Here is a 21,226-nt window from a genome sequence, read left to right as displayed (position 1 = left end):
TTGTAGATGGTAAATGGCCTTGAGCTTGTATAGTTCTTTTCTGGTCTTCCGACTGCTCAAAGCACTTTTACACTGCAGGTCACACCTTCACATTCACACACTGATGGTCGAGGCTGCTGCCTAAAAGACTCCATCGCTAAGAGCTCATCCCATTCATTCTCATTCAAGCAGCATGTCCGAATAGGACAAACAAAAACAGAAAAGTAATATGTACAACATGTTAACCTAAGTGCCCTGCAGCAGCAGCAGCAGCAGCTGGGGATCAAACCCCCAACCTTGTGAACAAGAGTCGACGACTCTACCACTGATCCACAGTGTCCCTTTACTAACAGACATGAAATAATTACAACATGAGGATCATCTTCTTCTTTATCGTGTTTTCTGGTCCAGAGACACAGACAGACATCACTCGAGTCATGGAAAACCTCATTACAGTCGATTACAAGTGGAAAAACAGCACGCTGCTCTCAGACAAACATACTGCACGACGAGCTTGAAGAAGACAGAGAAAGAGAGGGAGGATGACAGGGACTGGAAGCAGCAGTGGGAGAGAAGGAAAGACAAAGACGAGAGAGAGAGAGAGAGAGCCTCTGTGTATAATGTGTAATTATCTATCCTATTAGCAGTGGTTGAGATAATTAGAGTGTTTGCTAAACATACATTTATCAAACTGAGGAGCAGCATCATCCCCCTCCTATGAAGAGTGAACTGAAGGCAACAAATGAGGAGGTGAAAATATACTGAGGATAATGAGAGAGGGGGGGCGAGACGGACAGAGAGACAGAAACGTACGCTGACAACAAAGAGAGTAAAACATAATGTCGATGAAGAAGAGCAAGACCGAAAACGAAGAAGGAGGGGAGACGTTGCTTTAAAGAGACAAAGATCATAAATAAATAAAAAGCCATTTGAGCGGTACAAAAAAGCTCGACAGCTGCGTGGAAGGTAACGCCACAGGCGGGATCGTCTTGAAAGATCTGGGATAGGAAAATATGCAGCGGCGCAGGGTTTGTCACTTATTGACTTTTTGTCTCAGTGTTTCATCGCATTCTTATGATGTATCCACGGCGAGCTAATGGCACGTCACGCTGCAGCCTCTATTTATGGGAGACAAGGGAGTCGGCTGATGAAAGAAAGGAACAAAAACAGGAAAATGGAGTTATAGATTTGATATGGATTTAACTGTCAGCTGTCAGGATAATGATGATGATGTGCGTCCCTGTGAGGATTCATGCACACACACACACACACACAAACAGGAAGTGACTCACTCAACGCACGCAAATACACAAAGACGTGTACAACAATACACAGACACAAACATATCCGCATGCATTCATTTTAATGCACGTATGTTATAGCACAGACGAGAAACTAATCGACCAATGAGAGCAGAGCTTGGTGACACTCTTACCCCCAGGCTTCAGACAGTAACACTCCCATCATGCTCTGCTCAATATCCTCCTGAACAATTCATAGACGTGATGGATGGAGAGATTTGAGGGGGGGGGCATAGTAGTGGTGCCATCAAATCCAGTAGCAGTATTGACTCGTCTTTTTTTCACATTACAGTTTCACTCGCTCTTTCATTCTTGATGTTCTCGCTCGCCCTACCTGCCCCGTTTCATCTGCTCCAGGCTATTACTAATAAAAAAAAAGACAAACTGACAAGCAATGATGTTGATTTTTGCATTTGAATCAGTCTTTTTTTCTTTTTTCTTTTTACATGCGTTTGCCTCGTCTCGCTGTCATAGTTACCACTCTGCATTCACTCTTTAGAGACACAGTTTAAACGGTGGACTGATTAGATTAGATATGCAAAAATTTCACAACTTAAAGCCATTTAAATGACATTAAAATGAATGACCTCAGTTAAACTTTGTCAGTCTTGGGCTGCAGGTAGTCTAGTGGTTAGTGTGACCAAACCATGTACGGAGGCCTTTGGCTGCCCAAGTTTGAATCTTACCTTTGGCTCCTTTCCTGCACATCATTCCCCACTCTCTCTCTCTCTCTCTCTGTTTTCTACAGAGGTTTTTCTCTTTACAGTGACTACTAGTGTTGAAAGAGAAAGCTAAGTTCATAGATTTGCCTGATCTTCTGTGATTCTTCCTTTTCTCGCAGACGTGCTTCTTCAGATCACTGTCTGCTTCCTTAATTGCCTCAGTTTTGCTTTTCAGTTCAATTGAAATTGTTGTTAAATTGCAACCCATTAAAAAAAAGCTGCACAGGCCTTTCACTGGTAGAGAAAAAAGTCAGTTAGCTGGATCGAAGTGAAGTCAGATCTTCAGATGATTAAATGTCCTGGTCAGCTGGGAGGGAAAAGGTCGTTTGATAGACATCGATCAAATGGAGATGAAAGGAGCGGACTTAAAGTGTCGCTGTGTTCACAAACCCAGGGGAAACTATTTTTTATTTTAACTAACAGTGGCCGTCATGGTGGTTCTTTTGAGAGTTTGTGTTCAGATAAATCCGGGCAGATGAGATTATTCCCCCTCGCTAGCACAAACAAATAGTTTCAAAGTTTTGACTTCAGACGTTTTCCTTCAAATTAAAAAAAGGAAAAGAAGTTTCATGTCTGCAGAAATGCATAGATCAAAAAAAAAAAAAAAAAACTCTGTTCCTACGCTTTGCTTTCTACTTCCTACTGATCGTCGATTCTTTTAGTTAACGTGTTCAGCTTACAAAAATCTTTCTCTATCAAAACAAAGATGTACTTTTTTTCTGTACAACGAAAACAAACGTTCAAATTCTCCTTCATGTCTCAGTGTTTGAAGGCACAGATAAACGATACGGCCGTGTATCTTCATATATCAGTTGTGGTGCCCCGTGTATCATGTCCTCTGCTCTTGTATTGTATTGAATGCCGTGGCTTCATGCCGTATCAGCCCCCCGTGTCCACCTGGAAGAGTTTGTTCGCTGAAAAGATAAAAGCGCTGCATGTCCGTCCTGTTGCCATGACGACAGTGTGTTGACAACTGCAGCTACGTTGATACTGGGAGCTGAGCGTTTTCTCTAGGCGGGTGAAAACACTCTCTGCTCGTTGAAAACAATTTAAGAACAGACGCTCAGGCGCTCAGAAAACAACGCTAGGTGGACACAGGGTCTTGTATCGTATCATGAGTTACCCTGTGATGCCTAAAGCCTTATCTTAAGCCCCGTTTCCACACAACAGTACGGTACGGATCGGTACAGTTTGGTACGGTTTTGTTCGATTAAACCAGATCCCGTTTGCATTTCCACAGCCACTCGTTCCCTATTTAGGTAGGCGGCGTGTAAACCGGATGTCGATTGCCGCTACGTAATAGCATCACATGATACCAGCTAACCGCTAACAGCTAACCGCTAACCGCTAACCTATAAATTCCAAAAAGGAGAACAACGTGACACACACAGCCAACGCTGGAAGACATCCAGCAGTTCATCTCCTCTGTCACTGACATCATGTGACTCTTTATTACAAGAACTCAATCAAGCTTTGTTTCAGAGAAGGCTGTGTGCGGCGAGGAGAAATACAGACGTAAACAATCAGCTCTGTATGGTTTGAACACGGCAGAGTTTTGTTTTCTGATTCTTTCAACCAATCAGCGGACTGCAGTGTTTAGCTCCACCTTTTCAGGTCGGCTCCACATTCTTGGCATCCCAACGGAAGGGTCCCAAAAAGCGGGACGGTACGGATCAGTTATTTGGGAATCTTTCCCGGGATTAGTCTATGGAAACACCGCAAAATAGGCGCCGTACCGAGACGAACCGATCCGAACCGATCCGAACCTCTCAGTGGAAACGGAGCTTTAAAGTCTGAGAACCTTGATTTAAATCTGTGTCTATTCCAAAAACAGCATGGTGACAGATAAGTGATAAAAGAAATCATTCAGACGGTAAGAGAAAGGCTTCAGCAGCTGAAATAAATGAGCGTCCATGCACGGGCGGTGGAAGGAAAAGACGGCGAAAAGAGAGAGCAGAACAAGCGAGTCTTAAAATGTGAGATGTGTGCACAGATGGAGAAGTTGTCTGTGTAGCACTTTCAGATTTTATGATGTGTGGATGCTCTCTAAGTTATTGCTCGGAGGAAAAGATCACATACGCTCAGTGAAATTCTTCTTCCCCTCTCTTCCCTCTCGCTGTGAAGTCCTGGTTATTGTTACCTCCCTGCTGTCTCGCTGTTGTAAAACAAGCCAAGTGAAAAACAGCCCTTCTTCAAAAACAGCCGGCCGACTTAAAATAAAAGAGTTTTTACACGTGAAGGTGGAGAGAGGATTTTCTTCTCCGTACTCACAACTCCATGATCACACAGCTGCACAGTGAGAGTCTGTTTGAGATAGAAGTGATTGAAATGTGCTCAATCAAACATTGTAATCAAACATGCAGGAACACAAGAAGTCTGCAACATTTCAGTGAAGAAGACACGAGTGAATTAATGATCAACTTTTATTTTTTCAGACAAGGAAAGTTAAAAAAATAAAAATATAACATATGGACACATGTTCACTTTATCAACATAACATCAAAACAGGCACTGAAGGAACAACCTTTTAGTCCTTTTAGGCTCTGCTGCGACCACGTCAGGATCCAAAGAGGCGACAGAGAAAAAACACACTTGGTGCTGATGGAGCGCGGCGTGCTCGGATTATTTGGGGTTAGAGATACCAGAGGAAATCTGTCCTGAGCTGCAACAAAATCTAAACCCTGATGGATCTGAGACTGGCTGTATCAAAGGAGTAACAATCGGAGTTAACCCGCTTTAGAAGTCAATTACAAGGAAGGAAATGGAGCCATGAAAACACTCACAGTGAACCTTTGTCAGAGTGTAAACTGCACAGTTTTCTCACTTGACGTTCACGCTGCACCTTCAGCTGACGTGGATCAAAAAGAAGGACACGGTTAGAGTATAATCATGGTTTAGCTGCCTCTATCAAAACAAGCAGAACAACCCTTAGTTTGATTCATTTCATAAATCCAAAGTACTTTTCCCCAACGTAAAAACGTAAACATGGATTGTTTTGTTGAAACAACAAACCACCACGCTGTGCTGTTTCTGCAGAGGAAAACACCGTGAAACAAACAAACAAACAAACAAACAAACAAACAAACAAACAAACACAGATTTGGGTCAAACTGTATTAAATGTTTGGAGTGAGCTAAGCTGATTTGTCTCTTTACTCTCCATGCTGACTCATTAACACAGCAGAGGATGTGCTCCTCGGTGTTTAAGAAATAGATAACCACAAATAGACTTCAGTTATGAATTACAGCCAAGTCGAAGCGTTCAAACAGCACTCTCTGAATAAACGCTGTTTTTCTTCTCAAAGAAGCTCCTCAGATGCATCTTTTGTGTCGAGCGTCAGAATAAACCTCAGATCAATGTGTTCGATGTCATCTTGGATTTATTTATTTGAAAATAATGAAATCATGAGAAGAAACCAGGAGAAGACGGATGACACTGCGGAGAAGAGAGTTCAGCGTTTAAACAAATTAAGAACTTATTTCACACTTTTTGAAATCAATTGAAGGAAGTGAAAAGTGACCAGGCGTGATTCTTGAATCATTTTCAGCCTCTGATAGTTCGGCCTTGTCCTTCCTTCTTTCCCTGTCTTTGCCCAACTCCTTGTGTGGATAAAGAAGGCACATGTGGCCAGCAGATGTGTGTCCTAAATGTAGATTTCTCCATCCAAAGTATGGGCACCAGCTGTGGCCAGCAGCTGTGTGTGTGTGTGTGTGTGTGTGTGTGTGTGTGTGTGTGTGTGTGTGTGTGCGGGCCTATTTGCAGGTGTGGGCACGTTCCTGTTCTCTGCAGCAGCTGTGTGTTTTGTTAGTGTTTGGTTGCAGACAGCTGTTTAGTGGCAGGTGATGATTTTAGGAGCCAAGCAGACAGCCATCCAGGCAGGCGGCCAGGGAGATGGCGAGCAGCGCTGAGCCCACATGACGTGAGCGGGCCTGGACCTGGGCCTGGGCCTGGACCTGGGCCCTGGTGGACCTCCGCTGTCGAGCTGCCCGCTCAGGAGGGACCCAGCTGTGGGTGTGGTTGTTTACACAGAACTCTAAAGCACCCTGACTCCATGGACACCTGAATGATTAATACCGTTCAAACATCAGTCACAGCAAGTGTGTGTTCAATCTCACGTTTGCCTTTTTCACACATGCACTCCTTCAACACTTCTGGAATATTCCAGACGAGCCTGCCGGTGAAATCTTCGGGGTTAGTTTATTCACACATGTTCCTCAGAGCAGGAAGTGTTCTCAGAGGGCAAGACATGACTTATAAAGGATGCTGCAGAAGTCAAAGATGGCAGATGAAACTGTCTTGTGGATTACATCATTTCCCTTTATATCAATGCAACATGCAATTCACAGGATTAACACACACGTGTCATCACACTGGTGAGCAGAAAAGAGAATAAAGCAGCTTCATTTTGAGCATTCAGATCCGACTGGTCACAGGATTTAAACATCCTCACCTCCTGTCTGCTTGATCACATGCTTTCTCCTCCTCACCCCGTTCTACTTGTGGAAACGTGACGAGGAGGCGTGTCAGGAAAAGGCGTGGGTGAAGTTGTGTAAACAGCTGTGTTACGTCTCAGATCTAAAGCGGTGTACAGTCCGTCTCCCATCCTCATGTCCGCGTCAGAGTCGCCGCTCAGGTCTGGAGTGAAAGGAAATGATGGAGTAATAAAGCAATAGAGAGAGAAGTTAAGCAAAGACAAAGTGGATGTTGGTACAGTCGGCGTGTGGGAGGATAATGTGTTTGGACTATTAGAAGAAGAAGAAAAGGCTGCAGGCCTCAAAGATGACAGACAGAGAAAGAGAGGAGAAGGACGGAAAAGCAAACGAGGCAAGAAGGAAGTAAAAGAAAGAAAGATACACAAGACGACAAAACAGCAGAAAAGTGTAGCTGTCAGCACATTGTTAAACTCACTGCTGCCTATAAAATGAGAAGAGAAAGAGAATGGGACCCATATGGTTTCCTTCTGTATTTCCATCTATATTGAAGCCGTGTCTAAAAGCTCATTAAGGCCTTATGACACCAGCCTCACCTCCACTAATAAAAGCAGACAGATGGTTATCACGGCCGATGATGAGACGGCAGCTGTGCTCATGACACACAGTGACATAGATTGTCTTCTCTGGGAGAGAAAACTAAACAAACAGAAGCTGTGCTCCCCTTTTATTTTTTGTTTGTTTTTAATTATAAGTAATTCATTTTGTTACGTAAGAAAAACTAACACGGGAAGTTTAAATAAAGCACAAATATGAATCTTTCACTGATAACATGGTGCATTGCAGCAGACTTTTCAAACTTTCGAAGGGCTCGTGAAGGCTCACAAGCTTAAACCGAAGCAGTGGCTCGCTAAGAAAGTCAACAAAGAGGAAAATTGGTGGAATTATCCATTTACACCGTTTTAAGGGGTGAGGGCCCTCCAATTGATTTTTGCCTGGGGCCCCACCAATAACACTACACATTGACTTCCACAGTGTCCTTCTTACATCACGTAATGCAGTCGAGCAAAAGGCCGCGGTAGGATTGGACACATACTATAGCCTCTGCCCCCCCCCCCGGCTGTGAATGCTGGGGCGGTGGTGCGTCTGAGTACTGGTGCAGGTCAGAGCTGAGCGAGAGACCAGAAGTCCAGCACCTTAAATCGATGTGTCTTCAGGTGATTGTTGACAATGATGCATGTCGAGTGTGAAATCAGTGCAGCTCCGGTTGTCTCCCTGTCTGAATTAGCTCCCAGGTGTCGCCTCATTATTGTCACATCTTTGTTCTATATAGTACAGGCTGATGTTACAGTGCAGAGTGGCTGTACGAGACATTTCGAGCATGTGCAGCTTTTAAAACGGGACATGCATGCAAATTGTCGTCTAATAAAAGTAAAGACTAAAGTTTGAAGAGTGCAGAATAAAACACAAAACATTAACAAGTACAAATGAGCTCCGAAAACATCGATGTTTTTCACCATTGAAAGGTTGGCTTCATGAAGTAAAGTTGTTTATCTCTACGCAGAGTTCATTTTTACTGTAAAGAAAATCCACACACAAAGACTTCCATTTACATACACAAGGACAAGCACATATTTTAGCACACGCATGTACGCTAGGAATCTCTATTATCTCCTCTACAATGATCTGAAGTATGGAAATCCAGTCTGAAAATAGCACTCCGCTCCAGCAGGAAGAACGAGAGGTTTTAAGAGTAATGAGAGGATGAGGAAGGGAACATTCAGACACACACACACAGACACACACACACACACACACACGTGTCGACCATTAGACAAAGCTGTCACCGAATATTCGGAGCCAAATCATTAGTATGGTGGTTGTCAGGTGCATTTGAGTGGCCATTAGTGTGAGGGAACATGGGGAGGAAGAAAAGCTGTGAGGAGATAACAAGAGAAACTGCATCTGTGTTTTGCATTATGTTAAACTCTTGTATGAAGTCGAACCATCAACAACTGAACGTTTGGCTGTACAGGAAGTAACAGTATAAAGTAACAATATAAAGGAACAGTATAAAGTAACAATATAATGTAACAGTATAAAGTAACAATATAATGTAACAGTATAAAGGAACAGTATAAAGTAACAGTATAAAGTAACAATATAATGTAACAGTATAAAGGAACAGTATAAAGTAACAGTATAAAGTAACAATATAATGTAACAGTATAAAGTAACAATATAATGTAACAGTATAAAGTAACAGTATAAAGTAACAGTATAAAGTAACAGTATAATGTAACAGTATAAAGTAACAATATAAAGTAACAGTATAAAGTAACAGTATAAAGTAACAATATAATGTAACAGTATAAAGTAACAGTATAAAGTAACAATATAATGTAACAGTATAAAGTAACAATATAATGTAACAGTATAAAGTAACAGTATAAAGTAACAGTATAAAGTAACAATATAATGTAACAGTATAAAGTAACAGTATAAAGTAACAGTATAAAGTAACAATATAATGTAACAGTATAAAGTAACAATATAATGTAACAGTATAATGTAACAGTATAATGTAACAATATAAAGTAACAATATAATGTAACAGTATAATGTAACAATATAAAGTAACAGTATAAAGTAACAGTATAAAGTAACAGTATAAAGTAACAATATAATGTAACAGTATAATGTAACAGTATAATGTAACAGTATAAAGTAACAGTATAAAGTAACAGTATAAAGGAACAGTATAATGCAGGGGTGTCCAAAGTGCGGCCCGGGGGCCATTTGTGGCCCTTGAGTGGATTTTTTGTGGCCCTTGACTTCAAATCGAAGAATCAGAAGATTTTGGCCCCAGGCCTCATCAGATGGCATATTTCGTTCTTGTTTTCTTTTTCATGTTAGCGAGGGAGACCTATAAAAGCCTGACTATTCTTTCCAAAACATTAGAACACAACAGTTTCCCACTGCAATTAGTTATTGTGTATTTACATCATTTTTTGAAGAGGTCAAAATACAAAAAGTTCCTTCCAATATTAAAAAAACAAACAAACAAAAAAACCCTGTGGCCCGTGAGCGATTCTAACGCGACAATTTTGGCCCGCAAGAAAAAAAGTTTGGACACCACTGGTATAATGTAACAGTATAATGTAACAGTATAAAGTCTTGTTGATTGAGAGAGAGAGAGAGAGAGAGAGCCGTGATATGTTAGTGGCCATTTTGACTGTAAGAAGCTAATTTATTTATATTAAATGTAGACTCTCAAAACTCTTTAAACTTTGAGGACATTGGTATCTTTTATTCTTTTGTTCAGTTTACTGAGTAATTTCACATTTGTGGTTTTTAGAATTTAACGATTCCTCCGAGACAACTTTGTCTTCTTTGACTAGTCGTGTGTGTGCGACTTCCTGTGTTCCTCGAGTCAGCCTCAAGTGGACACGCGAAGAACTGCAGGAGTTTGCACCTCTGCATTGGCATCATTTTTCGACACTGGAGGATGCTACACATACACACAACTAACTTCTGTATTAAAAGGATTATTGTGTAATTATATTATATTTTATATTTACATTGGTTAGACTGTTCCACCAATAATCTCCTGGACAGTAAAATGAACTGGCATGAAACAATGCACTGTTTATTAATCTCACATTTAAAGCAAAGGCTGCTCGGAGCTGAGGAAGATGATTTGAAAGTGGAACAAGTTTGAAATGTGTTCTATGAATTTCTTTTTCGTGCATAGAGATTTACAGTCGGTGCATTTCAGAAAGACTTTGTTGCCCACTTTTTCCCCCCCCAGTCTCCTGCAGTATAGGTTACTCCCCGAGATCATGATCTCAGAGTGTAACATTCATAATGTATCATGCATTGCTTTGATTGTAGGGTGGTGTTTTTTACGGGCTGAACTCAACACATGCATGGTTTCTTACGATAGTATCATATTTAATTCAACGATGCCCGTTGCAGAATCAAAATTCACGGTGCACAGCTCCCTTATACACTTCTACTTTGAACATTTACCTGTTAGTTTATTGAGTGCTTACATTGACCTTACAGTCTAATGAACTACTCCTTGCCAGATCGGTACTTCAACGCTTTCTTGAAGAACTACAACTATTTCTATTCAACTTTGGATAAAATGTTTTTTCCGGTGAGCTTTAATTTCGTTGTCATTTTTCCTGCTTTGCTTCTGTTAGAAATGTCACTCGTGGCAGTTCGTCTCAGCGCCAGCTTCACATCAATATTCAATTTCAGTGATTCTGTGTCACCGCCTGCCTGTCACAAATACGTCTCCGGTATTTAAAGTATGCTATATGCGCTCCGAGATTCTTTTTCTTTCTTTTTTCCAGGCAGTCAAGGGCAGTGTGACAGAATCGGTAGGAAAAGTAGAGTTTTTGTGTGTCTTTGTGTGCGTGTGGAAGATCAGTATTGAGCTGTCTAAATGTCAAAGGTGTGTAATTAAAGAGAACCTGAGAGCTGCCAATAGGTGATGACTGCGACTGGGAACAGTGGTCGTCTGCAGGCTCCGCTGTAATTACGGACCGTAGGGCTCCTCGACAGGTGCGCGAGCAAATTATGTAGCACAGGTTGGAGAATGATTGCTCTGCACAGTTAGATAGGTCTGGTGACAGATGTGTGTCTACAGGTGTGTGTGCAGGTGTGTGTGTGTGTGTGTGTCAAATCCACCAGGAAACTATGAGATTCAGTCACAGGTGACCACATTTTCTCCACAAGTTCTTATTTTCCACAGTTGCTTTCGGTGTGTGCGCCCGTCGACTGACAGGCCCGTCTCCGCGTGTGCTCGGGCTCGTGTTGTCGTGCACACGTCGTGCTCGCCTCCTCTTCCTCCAACTGCGTGGATGATGAAAAGCTAAATGGCCTGGGTTAGCGGTGATTAAAGATGGACTGTTACCTCGGAGGCGAAAGGAGAAAACAGCGGTGGGGAAATGACAGTTTGAGGTAAATGACAGCTCTGCTATGTTTAGGATAAATGGATCGTGCGGCTATATTCGGCCTTCGCCATCAATTATTCAAAGAGCCATGGACAAGACAAATCCCCTGTAACTCAGACTCCTCTGCAGCCAGGCGAGTGCAACTTTAGAAACCTGCTGCTGTGACTCACCCAATTCACTTTTCTGCCCTTAAACTGATCTTCAGGGATCCGTTACACGTTCACCTCAGCAGCTGTGTCTCTGTGATTTCGCTCTTTATTGTGAGTGACTCATTAATGGCTGTCAATGAATTCCAGGAGCTCCTTTCATATGTTTTCAGTGTTGATCATGATTCTTACAGTCCATGTGCTGTGAAGAACCAGGATAATGATGATGTGCGAGAGAAGCGCTCATTTGCGCCACACAACAATTTGTGCGTGGGTGTTTTTTTTTTTTGCATGTCAATGATGTGACATGTACCGCATGTCCACGTGTCTGTGCTCGGATATTTATGCATGGATACACATACGTTGATGATATTGTAGCTCGGCTCACAATGCACAGAATGGGTGAAAGGGTCATGTGTTATTTATCATGAATGTGTGTTTGTTGTGTTTTTGGACAGTGAGTTGTGTGATCTCACTAGATGATTATTGTGCCATCGTGTTACATCGTCAGACATTTCCTTGTGTGATGGCGACAGTTTCAAGCAACACGTTACGGTTCTTCACTTGCACTTTCCTGTACTGTAAATTAATTAATTATTGAATCAGTTTTTTACTTGGTTTACATTGTGATATTTTGTTTACCTGACTGTGTATGTGTGTATGTGTATTACTCTTCTTGAATAAAGGTAAACAAAAAGGAAAAAACACAAAAAGAAGATGGATGTGGCGGGTAACACACATGACACCACTTCCATACTGTGGGAATCAGATGAAATATGAACAATGATCTGCCTGCTGTGTGTGTCGAGTGAACAGAAGGTAGTGATACAGCACGGGGAGAAGGTGCTGCCCACTGACAGACTGTGGAGGCACTTTTGGATTTGGATACACCCAGTGACTTCTGCAGCCTCCCTTTCACATCACGTCCTGCCTCCTTGTTTCTTTGTGTGAACTAGAAAGTTCTCCTCCGCTTTCCTCTCCTTGTAGGACTCTCCTCCACCCAACACGTACAACGTGAGGCCGACTCACCGCCGTTCTTACCTGCAGCCGCGCAGCGAAGGAGCTAAAAGACGTCAAAGCTGTTTCCTCTCTGCTGCACCGCGGGATAATCTGTTCCTGATGTGTGATCCCGATGTGCCAGGTAACGCGCACATGCACACACACACACACACACACACACACACACACACACACACACACACAAGTCTGTCTGTCTGTCTGTCTGTCTGTCTGTCTGTCTGTCTGTCTGTCTGTCTGTCTGTCTGTCTGTCTGTCTGTCTGTCTGTCTGTCTGTCTGTCAATCTTCAGGATCATTCAGATCGTTTTGAAAACTAAGCGCTCCACCTTTTCACCATCATGCAGTTCAATTAGCTCCATCTCTGCGGGCCTCTAACCTAATATTTACCTCAATTACACTCCCGTTGAAAAATGTTGTTTCAAAATTGATAGATTCATGACTTACTTGGATAATTTATGAGTAGCCCCATTTCACCAAGGGACTCGACCCACGAGGCACCCCAAACCGTTTAACCAAAATCCAATTTGCATATAAATAGATTTGGACTGTTTGCAATAGTGTTTCTTCTTCATACACACACACACACACACACACACACACACACACACACACACACACACACAGACTTTGTTTCCACACGCAAGCATGTGGAAACAAAGGCACACATGCAGACTCACACTGGGACACACACGTTGGTGTACGTATGCACACATACAATCATTATTGAATTTGCATTTATGAATAGAACATTAGGGAGCCTTATATTCCTCATCATGCTGCGCCCCCTGTGATCACATTATGTAAAAATGTACAATAATTTAACTCCACTACTTCTGAAACTCACACAAAGTTCTTTTTTTTTTATCGTCCGTGACAACAGCAGATGGCTCAAAGGCCTTTAGTGTCTGTGGGTAACTTAAAGGGATAGTTTGAAGTGGGGTTGTTTGAGGTGCTTGTCAGTCGTGAGCATATTAGCCATTTAGCCCATGTTGTTTAGTCAGCCAGTAAAGCACATGACTTGAGTGAGCTGTTCGGTCGACTCGGTCCGAGCGGCTGTCTTGTAATAAGTTGTGGCGGGTTCTCGTTCTCATTTTTCTTGCCTTCATCTTGAATGCACTGGTGCAGTTTTCAGCCCTCGGTCTCCATTCAACTCTTCCAAAATCAGTTGAAAAGTTGTTTCTATAATTTTCCAAAAAGTTGGCGGTTGATGTTTTAAATAATAAAAGAGGTTTATGTAGACGCTGACATGCAGCGGATAAACGCCCGAGGCTAAGCTTCTTCATTTGAGAACACTTTTCAGAATTCACTGCAAATGTTTCTGCTTAAATGAAAACTGAACTTTTTGAGTCCATCGTATTTTTGCACGTGTGTTTTTATTTCTGTTTGTTTGTCCGTGCTCGTGTGCTAATCAGCTTGTGTTTGAAGTGTCTTTTGTTAACGTCTCAGAGTATATTCACAACAAGGTAACGACATCCAAAGCGTCCCACAGTGAAGAAGAAACTCCCGTCAGTGTGTCTTTTAGCCTGTTGTGTAAGGTGCTTTGATCATCATGCACACAGATGCAATGACATTAAACTTGAACCCAAATAAAACAGGATACGATGGATTTATACAATGCTGTGGTTAAATATATGTGAAAATAAGGAAAACACAAGCAGGTAGCGTTTTACATAAGTAAAACATGATGAAAGGCGAATGTTTACCATACGCAGAATATTTGATCCTCTTATTCAAACAAGCACCTTCATATGATCTGCCAGAGTCCCATGGGTGCTGCTTTTAGCACAATTATTCAATCCACCATAATCCCCCAAAGTAAAAGTAAAATGTTAAACAAAACAAAAAAATCTGTGGCTCTTGCTTAATATCAGACAGAAAAAAGTATTTTGAGTATTTTGAGTATTGAGCATGTACTTGTACAACGACTCAGTGTTTCAAAAAGTGTTGAAATCAATTTGAAGAGGAGTTAATGTACAGACAGAGAGAATGGGGCGGCAGCGGCTCAGTCTGTCGGGACTGTGACATCGCCGGATCAAGTCCTGGTGCAGACCATAAGAAGGAAGTTAGTCTGGAGAGGTGAAAGGTCACTTTACCGAGTACTGCCAAGGTGCTCTTAAGCAAGGCACTAAACCCCCAAACAGCTCTGGCATGCTCCCTGTGTAGCGGCCACACTCACTTCATTAATGCATGAGACATATAGGATTGTATGACATGATGCTGAAGGCTCATCTCTTGTTGCACACGGTGGAGAGGACAGTAAAGTACATGTGGATGTGTGCAGTTTGGATGTATGTGTTGGCATACACCATGTCGTGGGTTACAGTGTGTGTGTGTGTGTGTGTGTGTGTGTGTGTGTGTGTGTTTGTTGTTCATCAGGTCCAGGCCAGTACAACCCAGGGGTGAAATCCTTCCCTCAAATGGCTCTGATTTCCTCTGGAGAAAATCGATTCAAAGTCCCCGCGAACACCAACCCTGGGCCTGGAGCTTATCAGGTAAACCGGATTCTGAAGCGACAGTTCTATGTCGACTCTTTAAAGTGAGAGGATGACGAGGTCAGCGCCTCCGAGGCCGAGGCCGTGGGTGGGGAGTGAGTCCCTGCTTCAAGTGAAGAAGTTCAGCTATCTCAGTTTAAGTATCTCAGGTTCTCGTTCGCGTATTGAGGGTTGAATGGACCGGGAGATTCAATTCAGTTCAATTCAAAAAACTTTATTTGTCCCCGGGGGGCAATTCAAGGGCACACGAGCCGAAAAAAGAATAAAGTGTCAGGAGAGTTAGTACAAAGTCAGATACAAGGAAGAGCAGAGAGTAAAGTGTCTAGACGTTAGTACAAGATAAAAAACACAAGTCACAGAGTTAGATTCAGAGGACAGCGACGGCATAAGATGAAAGCAGATGTATGTAAACAAACAACATGATGATGGATGGATGGGGGCGGGGTCAGCAGTGTTGCAGGTGCAACGCCGGACGGTTGTGGTGAAGAGTGAGCTGAGCTGAAAGGCAAAGCGTTCAATTCACCAGCCAACCTCAGCCCTGCTCATGGGCTCCGAGTAGTGACTGAAAGAATGAGATTGCAGATACAAGCAGATGAAACGAGTTTGTGCTCGGTCTTAGAGATAGGGCGAGGAGCTCAGACATCCGGAGGGAGCTCACAGTCAGGAGCACAGTCGAGGCGGTTCAGGCGTCTCATTTGCATGCGTCCTCGTCACCTGCCTACCTTTGGAGGTTTTCAGGGCACGTCCATCTGGCAGGAGACCTCGAGGTAGACCCAGAATGTGCTGGAGGTTTTGTTTATCACTTCTGGCCTGGTAGCGCCTTGGGACCCCCCCCCCCCGGGAGGAGCAAGAAATCCTCACTGGGAAGATGGGCCTCCTGAGCACATGGTTAATCCTGCGGCCACTGTGAGCCGGCCCCAGATAAGCAGAAGAACATGGATGGATGGAGAGGCAGTGTGTAAACCCAGACTCTGTTATTCAGGATGGTTGTTTGTGTTTTAGGTTCCATAAGAGACCAGAAACACATCTGACATCATCTCAGCTCAGGTTTTCTCTGTGACCTTAAAGCTGTGCAGACTTCGACCTGCATGCTTCAATAAAACTGGCGAGTGCATCAAGTGTGATGTTGTTTAATGCAGCCTCTGCAGACTGCTGACAGAGACCAACGCACTCTCTGGTCCAAGCATTACACGGCTGTAATGAACCCTAAACAGAACCTAATATGTGTCTGCTCCACTTCCCTGTGTTTGAAACTAAATTACAGTTGTGTGTTACGGCTGCCGGGGAATATGTGAGGTGATTGAAAGAGTGATTTTTTTTTTTTTTTTGCTTCCGGTCCCCGCTGACTTTGAGAAGTGAGGATCAAAGAGCGAAGCACAGTGTTTGATTTAAAGCTTGCTGTACAGTTCATCTCCATGTTCATGTCCATGGGTGCAGCGTTATCACAGGGCTCTCTGTTCTCGTTTTATCTGTCCCTGTGTCTCTATCAGTCTGTCTGCCCGCCTGTGTTCGGACTTATCTCCTCAGCTCTCCTCATCAGAAGCTCACTGACAGTCTCTGCTCTCTCAGCTCTGCCTGTTTCTGCCTTCACTTCTCTCTCTTTTTTTTTTTTTTTTAAGAAACCATTTCTTTGTTATTTAGCAGAAAATGAAGAATGGCGTTCACATTTGTAACTTTTCTTACAGTTGTCTGATAAAATCAGAGCCTGTGTGGTGTTAAAAGCCGCTGCTCTGATCTGGCTTTCTGCACAGATGATTACAGACTTGTCTTTTCTGTTAGAGAATCTGACTCTGGGAACATTTTGCAGCGGAGCTTCTGTACAGCAACTTTGGTCGGCTGTGATTATTTTAAAGTGCTTGACAAATAAAGTTGGATTTGATTGGATGAAATTATCGATATGCTCTATATACTTCATTTACAAATACGCAGTGTTTTTTCCTCTCTCTCCCTGCCCGTCCTCCTGTCCCCTAGTCTTTAACGTTGCATCTTTTATAATAATAATTTATACTTTATTAATCCCACGAGGGGAAATTCAGTTTACACTCTGTCTAATGAACACACACACACACACACACAGGCTGAGATACACACTCATGCACAAACAGGATCCTCGTGACGTGCGTTAATGGAGAGGTCTCAGAGTGAGGCGGCTGCCCACAGCGAGCGCTCCAGGGCAGTCTTGGGGTTTGGTGCCTTGCTCAGGGGCACCTCGGCAGTGCTCAGAAAGTGGACTGGCACCTCTCCAGCTGCCAAACCAATTTCCGGACTTGGGACTTGAACCAGCGACCCTCCGGTCCCTACAGACTGAGCTACTTCTGCCCCAATTTTACCAATTGAAGTTAAAAAAAAAGCATTTTTGAGCAATTTAATGCAGAGTGTGAACTCCCAACCACCACATCTCCCTTCTGTTGACGTCATGCAACATTTAGAAATCCGAGCTAACTCTTCATTTTTATTGGACACGGATGATTCTGCTCAAACAAACAAAGGAACATACCGTAGTTGGATGCCATCTGTAGGAGTGTGATGTCTAAATTCAGCTTCGGGGGGGGTTTTGTTCTGTTTTATTGTTCTTGAATGCACGTCGAAGCTCTTGTCTCAGCGATTAGCTGCTTGACGTTGAGTCTATAGATTACGGGCCCCACAGAGTTAAAGATTTAGAGTGAAGTGGTGCAGAGAGATAGACAAGTGAGTAAGTGTTGGGAGGCAGGAAAGGAGGTGAGACGGCGAGGAAAAGAGAGAAGCAGAGAGACGGCAGCAAATCGAGCAGCTAAAGAGGGTAGTTAAATTCAACAGCTGTAAATGTGCTCGAAGGGTCTGCAATCAGAAGCAGACGGCAGCGTAATGGAACAGAAGCTATTTGAGAATCAGAGTGTGCGTGTGCTCGTCCATCCATACGTGTGTCTGTAATGTCACAAATCTATCTACTTGAGCAGCACTAGGTCACAGAGAGGACTCATTAGGTGTTTCCATTCACTGCATCATGTGAGGCATCTATTCTGGAAAGTAGGCTCCATTACCTCTCTCACACTCAACAGCGTTCTTATTGGCGGAGCTTCATTAAACAGAGACGATGTGTGAGGTTGTGAGGATGGAGCGCACGGGCATGAAGAGACGTCAAGCCAAAAAACATTCAGTATCTGCCGTGCACGAGGCTCCATCACTCACTTCAAATAGTGAAGCAACAACGTGAGGCCGGATGCGTTTGAAAAGTTTTATAACTTCGGTTGGAAAGCTTTGAATGAACAAACTAAATGACAGCAAACGAAAAGCTTGGAAACAACATGTCGAATTTCCATCAATCTGTACAGAACACGATGTGTCTGTGAAATTCAGTTTAATCAAATATATTCCTTTAAATTAACAGCACAGGCTTTTATTTACCTTAGCCGATGAAATGACCGTGATCGTAATATTCTGCGATGTTGGTATTTTCAATCGTATGGAATCGTGACCTTGGCTGACTTGAGACGCGCCATCAAACAATCGTGACACGCCCTTACTGTAGGAACACGTTTGAAACGAAGGAAATCTAACTTCAGTCATTAGTCAAGCATGTCTGGATGTAAAGCCTCCATGCTGGACTGACGTCAAACAGCTTAAGTGAATTTTATCTTCACTGTGAGTAAGAACAGAGGGTGTCCTGAACGCCTCCCAGGTGCTATCAAACCAATATCAGGCTGAGCTGTTTTTGTCCCCTCGTGTCCTTCCTCCCTTTTTAAGAGGTTTTTTTTTTTTTTTTAAAGATTCATTTTCGGGCTTTTTATGCCTTTATTTGGATAGAGGGAGAGAAAGTCGATTGCATTATAAATCGGGGAGAGTATAGCCTCTAAACATGGTGACGCGTGCGCTGCCACTGCGCTACCGGCACCGCCCCCTTTTTAAGAGTTTAAACACTTTGAATGCTTCTTCATGCAGAGAGAGCGGAGGTCATCGTCTCGTCATGTTTTTACAAACTTTCGGTGAAGGTTGCAGCGCTGGTAAGTAAACAGGAGACTACATGTTTCTGTATTTAAAAAAAAAAAAATAGATGAATTGTTTAAAACGCTCGGGTCTGAGTCACACCAAGAGTGAAAAATGGAAAGTAGACCTCAGTGACCAGCCACTCTGAGTCATCTTATCAGCTGACATGATTAACCTTAAACATGCCTTGTGTGTGCAGGATTGTTTTAAAGCTGATTGTTACTCTTGTTGGACACTCATCCTTCACCTCCTGCCTCCCCACGCTCCTCACATCCTCCCTCCCTGTTTGTAGTTCTGCAACGACGCCGCAACCAAGCTCCCCCATCATTACGACTTTGTGCTTACATAACACACCTGAAAGTGTGTCAGTTCACTTTCCCAACATCAGGAGGAGCTTGAGAGAGGCGGCTAAAAAGCACACACACACCGTTCTCCCGTGCTGCATGTTTCCAAAACTTGTTTTCCAAGGCCAAAGAAAACGTTTTCTTCTGTTCGGGAAGTTTGTTGGATCTCCTTTAATTGTACTCTTGCAGGGAAACTCGAGCCCAAGCAGTCCGGTTCAATTCAGTTTAGTACGTTAAACTCTGACCTTCTTTTTGTTTCCTCAGCCAACGGTGGATTTATGCAAAATAGTGTGACATCACAGCAGCACAATACAGAGTTATTGATTTTAGTTCGATGAAGAAGAACATGACAGTAAATAAAATGAAACCGTCAGGGTGGGATCGGTCCCCTTGGCACCCAAAAAGAAGGGTACCAAAAACCTAGGATGGTATGGATCCCTTCTTCTGGTTTCATTCCCAACTTTTGACGGTGGAAACGCGGCTTAGGTTAGTATGCACAGAGAAACAGCAGGACTGTGTCTCTCCCCTCTGTCGACAGGGACAAATATTTACTCCATGTTAACCGAGGGTAAACCTGCTCTGTGATACACATTCAGAAGCTTTTATCGTAAAGTTTTCCCAGACCATCACATTGACACTGCCTTCTCTTTTCTCACTGTAACACGTCTCCCACCCGTTTCATCACAGCTGACTCAAACTTTCACACTGCTGCCTCACCGCTCACCTCAAACCCACACGGCCCCATTTTTGCTTTTTTCCCATTTGCGTCTGTAGACGAGGATGCTGATTATTGCCGTCACCCCCCGCTGTGCACATCTGTTTGATCGTCGCCTCGAACATCAACGCTGTACAGTATAGAGTCTGCGTTCAGGTTTTGATCTGTTCGACATGTGCTCTCTGACTCAGGCGAATTCAAACCACGTTTCTGATCTTTCTCTGCCTCTCTTTGTTGTCTTTACCAAACCTCAAACACAACAATGGCTAATCAGTCAGCGCGCTAATGAATCATTTCAACGGGAAGGACAAAGTGCTGACTTATTTAAGGTTTCCTGACTGTGTCTGTGCAGTGATTGTGTGTGTGTGTGTGTGTGTGTGCGTGTGCGTGTGTGAAGATAAGAGCTTTCTTTGAGTGTGGTGAATGTGCAGACTCCTGCTGTCCTAAATTGAGAGTTAGCACCCTCGCGCCTGCCCTGCATGTATTATGCATGTACAGGTTAAAGCCTGTGTTGCGTTCCTGTACGTGTCATGTGTTGTGTGTGAGTTGTGGGAAAGACTTTGCATGAAACACTCTTTATTCTGTTCTTGTGAGCACACTTCGCACACGTCTGCATACATTCACAGCAACATCATCATCACTTCCCCTCCGCGGATCCCCTTCTCCTTCTCCCCCCTTTGACCCAGTGAAACAGCTCATAATCTCACCCGTCATTGACATGCCGCTGGTGTAGCCACTTCCAAGGGCTCTTCCTCATCCCACCCGACCTCCTGGGCAACCCTGAGGGTGACCTGGAGTTGAACCCGCAACCTTCTTCCCATTAGGATCAATACTGAGATCTGAGAGGCTCCGCCGATGTGCCTAAATCCTGCCGTGGCACCGCTAGCATACTGATGCGTGTGCGCACGCTGGGAGGGACGGGGAGAAGGAAAAAAAAAGGAGAGAGGGAGCAAGACTTTGATAAAATGCGAGGAAATTCTTCAGGCAGTACCTGTTGGGAGAGATGAGAGGTTAAGAGGGTGTTTGTGCCGATATATTATATATTATATATATATATATATATGTTAATTTGCATTTATGTCTGCAGTTTTGATCGGCGTGTACGAGAGCGAGCGAGAGAGAGAGAGAATTCATTTTGTGTCGCTCTTTTAT

The 21,226-nt window shown here is 43.3% G+C and overlaps 1 protein-coding gene across 5 annotated transcripts in view; it reads left to right on the top strand.

Annotated features, from left to right (window-relative positions):
* Positions 1–21,226, top strand: part of stpg2 (sperm-tail PG-rich repeat containing 2) — a 67,861-nt gene that overhangs the window by 26,650 nt on the left and 19,985 nt on the right. For 4 of the 5 annotated variants that reach the window (XM_079350900.1, XM_079350901.1, XM_079350902.1 and 1 more), the window contains 2 exons: positions 12,530–12,683; positions 14,937–15,052. In XM_079350900.1, coding sequence (XP_079207026.1) covers positions 12,530–12,683; positions 14,937–15,052 — 270 coding nt within the window. Of the gene's footprint in view, positions 1–12,529; positions 12,684–14,006; positions 14,301–14,936; positions 15,053–21,226 lie in introns of those variants that run through there. The other variant, XM_079350904.1, reaches the window with a different exon arrangement.

The sequence above is a fragment of the Symphodus melops genome (genome assembly GCF_947650265.1).
Source record: "Symphodus melops genome assembly, chromosome: 1".
In the NCBI taxonomy this organism is placed as follows: domain Eukaryota; kingdom Metazoa; phylum Chordata; class Actinopteri; order Labriformes; family Labridae; genus Symphodus; species Symphodus melops.
Note: the sequence above shows the minus strand (reverse complement) of the source record. Positions and strands in the feature narration are given on the sequence as shown.